The sequence below is a fragment of the Miniopterus schreibersii genome, assembly GCF_964146895.1.
Source record: "Miniopterus schreibersii genome assembly, chromosome: 8".
In the NCBI taxonomy this organism is placed as follows: domain Eukaryota; kingdom Metazoa; phylum Chordata; class Mammalia; order Chiroptera; family Miniopteridae; genus Miniopterus; species Miniopterus schreibersii.
Genome location: NC_138109.1, coordinates 27,401,830 through 27,413,986, shown reverse-complemented (window position 1 = coordinate 27,413,986; position 12,157 = coordinate 27,401,830). Strand labels below are relative to the sequence as shown.

The window sequence follows — 12,157 nt, the reverse complement described above, 5'->3', positions numbered from 1 at the left end:
GTATCGGTAGTATCCTAGGATTTGGACCAACAGACAGGATCACGCCTGCGTGACTCAAGACTCCCGTCAGTGGCAGGGCTGGGGAGGACGTTATTCTCCCAGTCATTTAAGTCACACTGTCCCTAGGATGGGAAGCCCGAGAATATGTCTAGAAAATTGTAAAAGATTCTTCTGGCTGTAATATGACTTGGTGAGGAGGCAAAATAGAAAGCCGAAGGACCAGAAAAATGGCGGTTGCAATGATCCTGGCTGGATAGGGCGATAAATTGGTAGTAGAAATGGGTAGCGAAGGGGAGATTGATCAGGTAGAAACTATGAACTTGGGCCTGGTTGGAGGAGTGGGAGGCACAGAGATAGGTAATATGGTTGAGGATCCGAGAACAGAAGGCAATACGGGAGGTGCGCTTAGTCCAGAACATACGGCAAAGGCTGGCCGAAGGCGGGGCAGAGCTTAATGGGAAGCTCTGTCAGCCGTTGCGGCGGCTGCTGCTAGAGCCGGGTCGCTCCCGGGCTTCCCTCGGCCACTTCGCCATGGCGGGTCCGGGCCCGGGCGCGGCCCTGGAGACCCCCCGGCAGCTGCTGGGTCGAATACGCTTCCTGGCGGAGGCAGCGCAGAGCCTCCGCGCCGGACGGCCTCTGCCGGCGGCGCTGGCTTTCGTGCCGCGCGAGGTGCTCTACAAGCTGTACAAGGACCCCGCGGGCCCGTCGCGCGTGCTGCTGCCGGTATGGGAGGCGGAGGGCCTGGGGCTGCGCGTGGGAGCTGCGGGCTCCGGGCCCCTCCGCGCTGCCCGCAACAGCATCGAGCTCCGGCGCGGCTCCTGCGTGCGCACCACCGGCGAGGAGCTGTGCAACGGCCACGGGCTTTGGGTGAAGCTGACCAAGGTGCGCCCTGGCCTGCCCTGAACCCCGCAAAAGACCCCTGGGGCCTGGGAAGCCTCTGGCTGTTCTCCTTCCTCCCCTCCCCTCCCCTCCCCTCCCCGTATTGAGCTGGCATTGCGTTCAGTGCCCTTTGCCTTGGGCTGGGCAGTTCCCTGACGCCTGCCCCCATCTGACGCATCCGGCAGGAGCAACTGGCAGAGCACCTGGGCGACTGCGGGCTGGACGAAGGCTGGCTGCTGGTGTGCCGCCCCGCAGAAGGCGGGGCCCGCCTCGTACCCATAGACACTCCGGACCACCTCCAGCGGCAGCAGCAGCTCTTCGGCGTGGACTACCGCCCGCTGCTCAGGTATTGCTGCTGGAGAGGCGGGGCTTGCAGTAGGTCGGCGGGGCACCGGAAGGTTGGAAAGTAGTCTGGCACCGCCCTTTCGGTGGGATAGGAGCGAAGGCCAGGTTAAGAGCAGGAAGGGGCGGGGTCTGAAGGAGCTGGGGTGGGGCTTCTCGTGGCGTAGTTTGGAGGGGATGGAGCGCTGGATAAGGTTCCAGGCCTTGGGGGGATTGTCCTTCTAGGCACTGATGTCTCCTCATCCCACCACGCCCCCCACTCTCTGCCTACAGATGGGAACAGGTGGTGGACCTGACATACTCACATCGCCTTGGATCGAGGCCTCAGCCAGCCGAGGCATACACAGAGGCAGTACAAAGGCTACTGTGAGTGAGCTGGTGTGAGATGGGGAGGAAGTAACCCAGGTCTGGCCCGACCTAATTAGGGATTTGGGATTGCTTAGCTATGTGCCCCCAACGTGGACCTACGAGTGCGACGAGGACCTGATCCACTTCTTGTACGACCACCTGGGCAAGGAGGATGAGAACCTGGGTAGCGTGAAGCAGTATGTGGAGAGCATAGACGTTTCTTCCTACACGGTGGGTGCTGGGACTCCTCCCACCCCAAGCAAGAGGTAGTCACATCTTGCTAGATCCAGAACCCTCACCTTTAGACCGAGAGTTAAACCTGAATCCCCATAGGCCAGACTCATTCCAGCTCCCCATCTTGGAAATCCTATTAGAACCCCGAGACAATTCCACCCATACCGGGTGTGCATTTAACCCACTGTGTTTTCTCTCCTGCCTGACCCAAAGCACACTCCCAGTGCAGGGAATGGGGTAAACACTGATTCTGCCTCTCTCCCCCTCCTCAGGAGGAGTTCAATGTGTCCTGCCTGACAGACAGCAATGCAGACACCTACTGGGAGAGTGATGGGTCCCAGTGTCAGCATTGGGTGCGGCTTACCATGAAAAAGGGCACCATTGTCAAGTGAGTGGGCTCTGAGTAGGACAAGGTGGATGAGCCACATGTCTGTGGGTGTACAGAGACCCACATGCATATTCTGACCCCCTAGGAAGCTGCTACTCACAGTTGATACCACAGATGACAACTTTATGCCTAAGCGGGTGGTTGTCTATGGGGGCGAAGGGGACAACCTGAAGAAGCTGAGTGACGTGAGCATTGACGAGTGAGCAAGCTGGCCTGGGTGGGAGGTGGGGCATGATCCTAGCAATGGGGACTGGCCCACCTTGGAAGGTTGGGTGAGACCCTGGCAATCCCTGAAGGTGAGTATCCAAAGTGTCTCACATCTCTCTCCTCAGGACCCTGATAGGGGATGTCTGTGTCCTGGAGGATATGACTGTCCACCTTCCAATCATTGAGATCCGCATTGTGGAGTGCCGAGGTGGGGCTTAAGGAGGAAAAAGGTGCCCCATTGTGTAGATGGGGGCTAGCTGGCAGTGAGTGTGGAGAGAAGGGGGTGGGCTTGTAGTTGAGATGAAGGTGATAGCGAACTAACTCCAGGATTTGAAGCTTTGGGGCCTGAGCCAGGTGAAAGGTACCAGGTATAGACCTGCCTTAAAGCCATAGAGATTTTAAGGCTCATCTGAAACAGGAACTGAGTTGGGACCCTCAGGCATTCCAACAATTTAGTGATGGACAGAAGAACCAGCAAAAAATATAGTAATCAGAAATAGGTGAGTAGGAGATCTCAAAGGTCCCAAGTGTCTAGGGGCAAAAGGTGACAAAAGGCTGAGCCTTAAGGAAACGTTCTCAGGTCTGAGGGCAAGGAAGCAACAAGCACAGCAAGTGACCTCACTCTGTCTCCTCCCAGATGACGGGATTGATGTACGGCTTCGAGGGGTCAAGATCAAGTCATCTAGACAGCGGGAGCTAGGGTTGAATGCAGACCTTTTCCAGCCTGCCAGCCTGGTGCGATATCCACGCCTGGAAGGCACTGACCCAGAAGTACTATACCGCAGAGCTGTTCTCCTGCAAAGGTGGCTATGGTCCTGGGCCTGCCAGGCCCTTCCCTTCCCCCAACCCTGAGCCTTGTATGTCTATGTGGAGGAGGTCCCCAAGTCTTATACTATAATCTGTTCTACTTCAAGTGTCAGAGCAGCCTCTGGACCCTGGCTGCTCCTGTACCTATGTGTTGGGGATTGAGGGGTCTGACATCCATGCCAAATTCTTTAGCTGCAGTTACCTTTACCCACCCACCCCAGATTCATAAAGATCCTAGACAGCGTCCTGCACCACCTGGTACCTGCCTGGGACCACACGCTGGGCACTTTCAGTGAGATTAAGGTGAGCCTGGCCCATCCAGTGCTGGTCTTAGCAGTGGGCTCCTTCCCCCTTTCTGCTCATGCAATCGTTCACTCTTCAGCAGAGATTTCTTAAAACCTACTCTAGACCTGGACCTTTGCTGGGCTCTGGGTACATAGGAAGAAAGCTAGACTCATAGTCAAAATTTAGTCTTTCTGGTGCTATTCCTCAGGCAGTGTGTGAAAGACACTGGTGGAGGAAAGAGCTGGTGGAGGAAAGGTGACAGTGTGAATACAACAGGTTGCATAAAAGGTGCATATGGGAGTTGCTAGCAACTCTAGATGAAGTGAGAGCAGCATACTAGCAGCATCTAAATGATGTGATTATGGCATGGAGATGAGGCTGGGAGTGGACAGGAAACAGGCTCTGGTAGCAAAGGTCACTGTGGACCAGACTGTGAAGCAGAGACTTTGTCCCAGGTCAGTGGAGCCATTGGAAAGATTTTAAGTAAGGTAATAACAAAGTTGGATTTTTTGTTTGTTTGTTTTAGAAAGCTCCCCCTGGTGGCTGGACTAAGGGAGGGACTGGAAGCAAGGACAGGGATGGACTAGGCTTGAACTTGAACGGTGGAATTGGGTTCAGGCATAGAGGAAGATTCCAGGGCCTGAACAGAGGCTGACTGCCTACCGGTCCTGCTCTGGCCACCTTTTCTCACCAGCAAGTGAAGCAGTTCCTGCTGCTGTCGCATCAGCGGCCAAGCCTGGTGGCCCAGTGCCTGCGTGATTCAGAGAGCAGCAAGCCCAGTTTCATGCCACGCCTGTACATCAACCGGCGCCTTGCCATGGAACACCGTGCTTGCCCCTTAAGGGACCCTGCCTGCAAGAACGCTGTCTTCACCCAGGTCTGGACTACCTGGGGTTATACTTAGGGAGGGTCAGTAAGGGGCTTAGGGGGCTGGGCCAAGAGGGACTTGAGCAGGGTCTTTGGGCAAGAATGGGGCCAGGTCTTGACACAGACTTTCCTATAGCTCCTTCCTCTTTCCCATACCCCAGGTTTATGAAGGCCTCAAGCCTTCTGACAAGTATGAGAAGCCCCTGGACTACAGGTATGGCACGAGGGTGAGAGACTTACTCAGAGCATTCATGTACACATATACACCCACACACTGCCTCTGGCACCCCTCACCATTACCACTCTGTAGCCCTACTCCTGGCTGGTGTCTGGGTTGGTGAATCGTCCCAAGCCCTGGCCCAGCATGATGACAGAGGTCCACCCCTATTTACAGGTGGCCCATGCGCTATGACCAGTGGTGGGAGTGTAAATTCATTGCAGAAGGCATTATTGACCAAGGTGAGGCCCTGAGGGAGGATAGTAAGTGTCCTGCCCTAGTTAGAGTGGTAGAGGCTTCTGGGGTCACCAGCTAACCAAGATAGGGGACCTACTTTTATTATTCCATTATCGGGGCTGGAGCTCTTGAGTGCCCCAGCTGAAGGCATCTCTCTGTCATTTCAGGGGGTGGTTTCCGGGATAGCCTGGCAGACATGTCAGAAGAACTATGTCCTAGCTCGGCAGATACCCCTGTGCCTCTGCCCTTTTTTGTGCGTACAGCCAACCAGGTAATCTCCCACCGCTATCTCACAAGTTGTTTCTGCTGTTTTGTCTCTGCAAACCTCTCAAGTACCAGGCTGAGCTAGAGAGGGGGCAGAAGAGGGTCCAAGTTGCCCTGGGCAGCCTCAGGGCAGGCAGGGAAGGAGTAGCCATTATATATTCAGTGATCATTCAGGGTCCCCAGTGGAAGGTGTTCAGGGAAGTCTTCGGGGAATCTCAGGTAACAAAGTAGGTCCACCCCATGCCATGCTGACAGCTCTGTCTCGGGGGCAGGGCAATGGCACAGGTGAGGCCCGGGACATGTATGTGCCCAACCCCTCCTGCCGAGACTTTGCCAAGTACGAGTGGATTGGACAGCTGATGGGTGCTGCCCTTCGGGGTAAGGAGTTCCTGGTGAGTAGCCTAATCTGCACCCCACCAAATCAGCCCTCGGCCCTGGAAGGAAAAAGGACCAGCCAAACCTGGGTAGCTCAGGATAAGAAGACATTAATGAATATTTGTCCCCCAGGTCCTGGCTCTGCCTGGTTTTGTGTGGAAGCAGCTGTCTGGTGAGGAGGTGAGCTGGAGCAAGGACTTCCCAGCCGTGGACTCTGTGCTGGTGAGTAGGGCTTGGAGCTAGTGTTTCCTCTGTCCAGGCCCTGAATGTTGCTGTTCCCCAGGGCTGTCCTGAACCGTCTCTTACGATACACATTCTCCCTCTCCAATCCCATCTATTCCCACGGTTTCAGCTACTGCTTACATTCTGGTGACTTCTAAACCTTTACCTCTAGACCCAGCTTCTCTCCAAAGCCTGGACCATATATGCATCTGCCTGCTGGATGTCTGCCCTATGATGGCACCTCAAGTTCAGCATACACTTCAACTCCCCCTTCTACTGCCCTCTTGAACTCCCTGTCTCAGAATGGCACTGCCACCCACCCCTTCCCCTGCCAAGGCCCTCAGGCTCATTCTTCACTCCTTCTCCCTCACCTTCCACATTCTGTCACATCTCCTTCTGGAATCTGTCTACTTTTCCCATCTCACTCCTATACTCCTGGTTCAGGCTACCTTCCTTTCTAACCTAACCACTAACTACAAAGGCTAGCACCCCTATCTATGCTTACCCATCTGATCTCCAGCAGCCAGAGTAATTCATTTCGCACTCATTTAAACCCTTCAGTGGCTCTGCCCTGGGTTTAGGATAAATTGAAAATCCAGAAAGGTCGTACATGACCCATGTATATGTGGTCATTTGGTTCACATTTCAGCCAAACAGATTGCTTAGGCTTTTTATTGTTTCCACCTTTTTCCAATATTCTCTCTCCTGACTTCCTTGTGACCCAGCCAATTCCCAACCATGCTTTGGGTCTCAGCATAGATGCCATTTCCTCCAGGATGCCTTCCCTGGCCTCCAAGCCTGATTACATGTTGTCTTGTTGCTTTCACAGCCCTTGGACTGATCCCTTCATTTCTCTCATGGCCGGCATGGGGACTTCCTTGCCTGGCTCTCTGTCCTGCTTCCCTGTGAGCATCTTGAGGAAAAACAAGGACTGTTAAGCAATGAAAAGCTGACCTTCCTGCCTCTCTCTAACTCCTAGGTGAAGCTCTTGGAAGTGATGGAAGGAATGGACAAGGAGACATTTGAGTTCAAATTTGGGAAGGAACTAACATTCACCACTGTACTGAGTGACCAGCAGGTGGTGGAGCTGATCCCCGGGGGTGCAGGCATTGTGGTGGGATATGAGGATCGTGTCCGTTTCATCCAACTGGTACAGAAGGCACGGCTAGAGGAGAGCAAGGAGCAGGTACTGCCCAGAGGCCAGAAGAACAGAGAGCTTTGGACAGCTCCTAGTAGCCAGAGCCCAGCCTGATAGGCCACCAGTACCCAATCCCAAAAACTCTGTCCCCCATCATCCCTCTGTCCCACATTTCTGCCAATCATTGAAGTACAAAGATATCCCAGTGCTAAGCAAAGACCATGTCCCCCATTATCTCCGTGAGTGGAGGCCATGTGGCCCCACCACACACTGAGCTGGGAGTTGTGCCCTCTTCCCCAGCCAGGCCTTTTCTCTCCTCCCCAGGTGGCAGCCATGCAGACCGGTCTGCTGAAGGTGGTGCCTCAGGCTGTGCTGGACTTGCTGACCTGGCAAGAGTTAGAGAAGAAAGTGTGTGGGGACCCAGAGGTCACTGTGGACGCTCTGCGCAAGCTCAGTGAGTGTGGGGCAGAGCAGGGGCAGTGTAGCACTGGGTAGGGCTTAAGAGCTCTGTCTGTCAGGACAAGAATGAATTCTGACCTTGTCCCCACCAGCCCGATTCGAGGACTTCGAACCGTCTGACACACGGGTGCAGTATTTCTGGGAGGCACTGAACAACTTCACCAATGGTCAGTGGTAGAGGGCAGAGTAGTATCTGGATTTGACCCCACTTGTGGGATACAGAATCAGGCTGTAAGTGCGGGCACTGATTTCCTTCTCCATCCAGAGGACCGGAGCCGCTTCCTGCGCTTTGTCACTGGCCGCAGCCGTCTGCCTGCACGGATCTACATCTACCCGGACAAGCTGGGGTGAGTGCCGAGGGGAGGAGCTGTAGCTGGCCTTCTGCCCAGCCCCCCCCATACATGTCAGACCCCTGCCCAGTGCCCCTACAATTCTTCCTGATCTCTGGCCCCTCCACACCTCCAGCTGTGAGACCACAGACGCACTGCCTGAGTCTTCCACCTGCTCCAGCACCCTCTTCCTACCACACTATGTCAGGTGGGTTTCCTAGGTTCAAGCCCAGAGAATGGGGAGCAGGGGAAAAGTGACATCCTAGGGTGGATGAAGTGCTGAGTGTACCAATTGGAGTCTCATCGCCCCTGGTAATAATGGGGGGCCTCTACACCTGGCACTGACAAACGCTCTCTCCCCACCCTCCAGCGCCAAGGTGTGTGAGGAGAAGCTCCGCTATGCGGCTTACAACTGTGTGGCCATCGACACCGACATGAGCCCTTGGGAGGAGTGAGTTGGTGCCAGGGACAGCCACAAGCCAGCAGTGTCCCACTCAGCCTTGCCTAGGGCAAGACACCTCACCTAGACCAACTGGGGCAGAACGTGAGCTGATGCACTCAGATAAAGCCAGCATGCACAGCCCCTGTGTGTGGTTGCAGTGTGGGCAGTGACTTGACACTGGTGGCCCAGGCCTGCAGATGCATAAGCCCTACCCGTGCTCGGGCTTGCTTCCTGAGTTATTTTGCCTTTGTGAGGGAACCTTCCATAAGCCCAGCACAAGCTGCCAGGCCTGAATTACTTGAAGGAGGCCTTCTAGCTCCCTACCCGCCAGGGACTTTGCTTCAATTTTTGGTTCCTCTTTTATTTATCCTTGTTTTTCTCTGGCTTTAGCATGGACTCAAAACAAAAACTATGGAGGGTGGTGGAATCTCCCCCAAACAAGGCATCAGGGATGGATAGGGAGTGATGGTCTTCCTCCTTAGTCACCTGCCGCAAGAATGAACTGACAACTGAATACCCCTCCCTCATATACTGGTCTTTTCCTCCTCTCCCTCAATACCCAAGGTGTTAGCTCTCTCCTTCTTTCTCCAACCCAGTCTCAACTGATAAGTGCCACTACCTCCCTGGCTCAGAACATACATTCACTCAACGTTAAATATTTACTGCCATTACCGCCCCATATTAATCACTTCTGCACAAGTTAAGGCCAGTTGTCCCTTCTGAAATCTTCACTAGCTCTTCTTTACCCAACTCTAAAATAAAGCCTAGACTTTAAACCTACTAGGCCTTATGCACATCCCTGCTCCACCTCTCCCTCCCTTAAGGGCCTCCATGAAACTCCATCAAAGAATGTCTTGCATGTGGGAAAAGTTGAATAAATGGGTGAATTTATTCCTTTAGAATGTGTTTATTGGGCTCTTGAGGGATGTTAGAGAAGGCTTTTCCAGGACTTTAGGGTTCTGCTGGGCGCCAAGGTAAAGTGTGTTAAGTGGGAGTGGTGGGCTTCTTAGAGGCAAACATTAAATCTGGAACTGAGCAGGGAAATAAAGATCCCACTACCCAGAAAAGGGGGGAAAAAGCTGGCTTGGCATCATCTGGGATGGATGTGGTGATTTGGAGGATGGGAGTCCTCCTTCAGGAACCAAGTGAGCAGAAGAATTTGACATCATAGAGGGCAAGCCCCTGAGGTGGCTGATAAACCACCCAGGTCAGGATTTTGACAGAAGAGGCAGCAGCATTGCTACCCATCCCCATGGCCCCTCTAGTTGCCTCACAGCTAAGGTGAAGTCTTTAAGAACAAAGTACACCCCTACCCTCCCACCCCTGAGAGAAGTGCCGATATAGTCCCCTCACTCTTACAGTGGGCAGTCCTTCAAATGGTCACAAGTGAAGAAGCATGCATGGGGTAGCTCCCACCTCTTTCCCAGGCTGCCCTCTAGGGTGCACCCTGACTGTTCTGGCTGGAAATTCCTAGTGGTGGCACAGGGCCCTTCCCCCCGGGCTGTGTGCACCCAAAGGCCTATCTCTACATAGCTCTAACACCCTAGGTGAGCTTCTCAGGCAACTCTCATCTTGTGGCTGCTCAATCCCTGTGCTTTGGGGGTCCACAGGAGACAACCTCTGTCCTCTAGTAGCCCATTCAATTGCAGAGAGCTGAAGTGGCTGGAGCCCTAGAGGCTGTCCCTCCCACCCAGCTCTGCTCTTCCCAGCAAGTTCCCACCCGTGTCCTGCCCTTCTCAGGTGTGCCTTCCAGTTTTCTGGGAAAGACCTGGCCAGCGCCAACCTGCAGGAGGCAGTCCTTTTTTATCTGTTATGGGCCATATGAGTCTTTGGTCCCTCTTTTAACACACTGGCCTCACACTATATATTTTGCAGCTTTCTTTTCATTTAATCATTCATCCTTTAAATAAATGCATCAAGCACTTATGTTTGGCACCATACCAGATGCAGGGGATTAAATGGTGGTAAACAGATAATTTTTGCCCTCTCGAGATTTAAACTCTAATGGGAAAGACACATAGTAAACAAATAATGGCATAAAAAAAACCCACAACATTTAATAACTTGTGTGTAAGAGCTCCAAAGGAGAAGTGAAGGGTATTGTTAGAGGACAGAACAGGATGATTCTAACCAGTCGGGCTCTCAGGAATGCTAAATCCTGAGGGAGAGCAATTGGGCACAAAGGCCAGCTGAGGAACATGTTGAGTCCTGTGTTACTGATGTGAGAAGGAAGAGAGAAGAGACCAGCCTTAGAGGGCCGTTTTAGGGTTTTGCAATGAGCAGCCAAGAGGGCATCAAGCAAGGGAGAGACATGATTAGATTTTGGTTTGGCAGCTGTGTAGAGAATGAATTGAGAGGGAGACACTGGAGGCAGGGAGTAATCTGAGCAGGAAATGATGGTCACAGACCATTTTAATCATTTTTATTGACTATTGTATTATTACATTGTAGGGAATTTTCATACTGTCTATTCATTTAAAACCCTCTACAGATGGACATTAAGGTTGTTTACAAATTTTCGATATTGAAAACTACAAGTGTTACAATAAATATTCTCATGCATATATCCTTGCACATACCTATTTGATTATTTCCTTAGAATAACTAAAATCGCTTTGTCAAACTGCCAAATTGCCAGGATGTATCAATTTTTACTCTCTGTAGTGTCTATTTCCTAAACTCTTACCAATCTTTGAGTACTAACACTTAAAAATGTTATTTGATAATTTAATGTCCTGAAAATGGTATGATTATATTAATTTTCATTGCTTTGATTATTTACTACATTGAGCAATTGTTTTTCTTCCTTATAAACTGCTCTTTATATATTTTTGTCTGATTTTCTATTGGTTTGATTATACTTTTCTTATTGATTGATTGATTTTGATTTTGAGAGTACATTTATTGAAGCTAGGGACAGTGAGTCCTAGCGAGTTTGGCTCAGTGGTTAGAGCATCAGCCCGTGGGCTGAAGGGTCCTGGGTTCGATTCTGGTTAGGGGCATGTACCTAGGTTGCAGGCGGGGTACCCGGCACCGGTTGGGCATGTGCAGGAGGCAACCGATCCATGTGTCTCTCTCACATCAATGTTTCTCTCTCTCCTTCCTCTCTCTCTCTCTCTTTCTCTCTCTCTCTGTCCCCCTTCCCTCCCTACCTCCCTTCCACTCTCTGAAAACCAATGGAAAAAATACCCTCAGGTGAGGATTAAAAAAAAAGCTGGGGACAGTGAAAAAAGGAAGGGCCTCCAAAGCCTGCTGACATGGTAACTAAGGTGCCTTAACTTCTATATTAACCCCTTTGTTGTGTCAGGTGTTGTCATTGTTTCTCAGTCTGTACTTTAATATTTAATTTCATAAATATTCTTTCCTAATGTATAAAATTTTACATTTTTATGAATTCAAAGTCTTTATGGAAAAAACCACTTATTGGATATATACCATGGGAAGGCAATATAGTTTACTTGTTAAGAGCACATTCTCTATTTTATATATTATTTATTTATTTAACCTTCGCATGAGGAGTGAGGATATTTTTTCCATTGATTTTTAGAGAGAGTAGAAGGGAGGGGGAAGGGGAGAGAGAGAGGAAAAACATCAATGTGAGAGAGACACATCGATTGGTTGCCTCCTGCACACACCCTGACCAACCAGGCCTGGGGATTGAACCTGCAACCCAGGTATGAGCCCTTGACTGGGAATCAAACCCTTGACCCTCCAGTGCACAGGCCAATGCTCTAACTACTGAGCTATGCTGGCCAGGGCAAGAACACATTCTCTAGAGTCAGTTTGCCTATATTCATATCCTAACTTTACCACATCCTAGCTGTTAACCAGTATCCTTAGCTTCCTTTTTTAAATTGATTTGAAAAATCAATTTCCCATTGATTTGAAATGCTACCTTTTCACATCTTATCATTTCTTGTATTCTTATATGGCCAACAAATTATCTAAATGAAGTAAGCCAGCCACTTCAAGGAAAACCACTAACAGTATTTGTTGCCAATGATAATATTTGAGCCTTCAGAAGAAAATCAAAAGTTTGGGAAAGTGGTGTCTGTCATTATCAGCTTGCCAGCTTTCCAATATTTAAGGACTTTTCTGATGAGATTAGTGGTGATAA

General features: G+C 51.2%; 1 protein-coding gene across 1 annotated transcript; it reads left to right on the top strand.

Moving 5' to 3' along the window:
• Positions 1 to 436: 436 nt before the first annotated feature.
• On the top strand, positions 437 to 10,866 carry HECTD3 (HECT domain E3 ubiquitin protein ligase 3). The gene is made up of 21 exons (XM_081145166.1): positions 437 to 882; positions 1,065 to 1,225; positions 1,495 to 1,587; positions 1,665 to 1,800; positions 2,076 to 2,191; positions 2,277 to 2,390; positions 2,524 to 2,606; positions 3,036 to 3,201; positions 3,427 to 3,508; positions 4,185 to 4,367; positions 4,519 to 4,571; positions 4,752 to 4,816; positions 4,979 to 5,082; positions 5,348 to 5,467; positions 5,583 to 5,672; positions 6,652 to 6,858; positions 7,135 to 7,264; positions 7,362 to 7,436; positions 7,535 to 7,616; positions 7,735 to 7,806; positions 7,969 to 10,866. The coding sequence occupies exons 1-21, from the start codon at positions 532 to 534 to the stop codon at positions 8,051 to 8,053; spliced, it is 2,568 nt and encodes an 855-aa protein (XP_081001292.1). The 5' UTR covers positions 437 to 531; the 3' UTR covers positions 8,054 to 10,866.
• The last annotated feature ends 1,291 nt before the right edge of the window (positions 10,867 to 12,157 follow it).

Bases quoted from the DNA above. Each gene is read 5' to 3' on its own strand.
- HECTD3 (XM_081145166.1), top strand. From the start codon at position 532: ATGGCGGGTCCGGGCCCGGGCGCGGCCCTGGAGACCCCCCGGCAGCTG. The intron at 1,588-1,664 runs GTGAGTGAGCTG...GGGATTGCTTAG, and splicing joins GAGGCAGTACAAAGGCTACT to CTATGTGCCCCCAACGTGGA. The intron at 2,607-3,035 runs GTGGGGCTTAAG...GTCTCCTCCCAG, and splicing joins CCGCATTGTGGAGTGCCGAG to ATGACGGGATTGATGTACGG.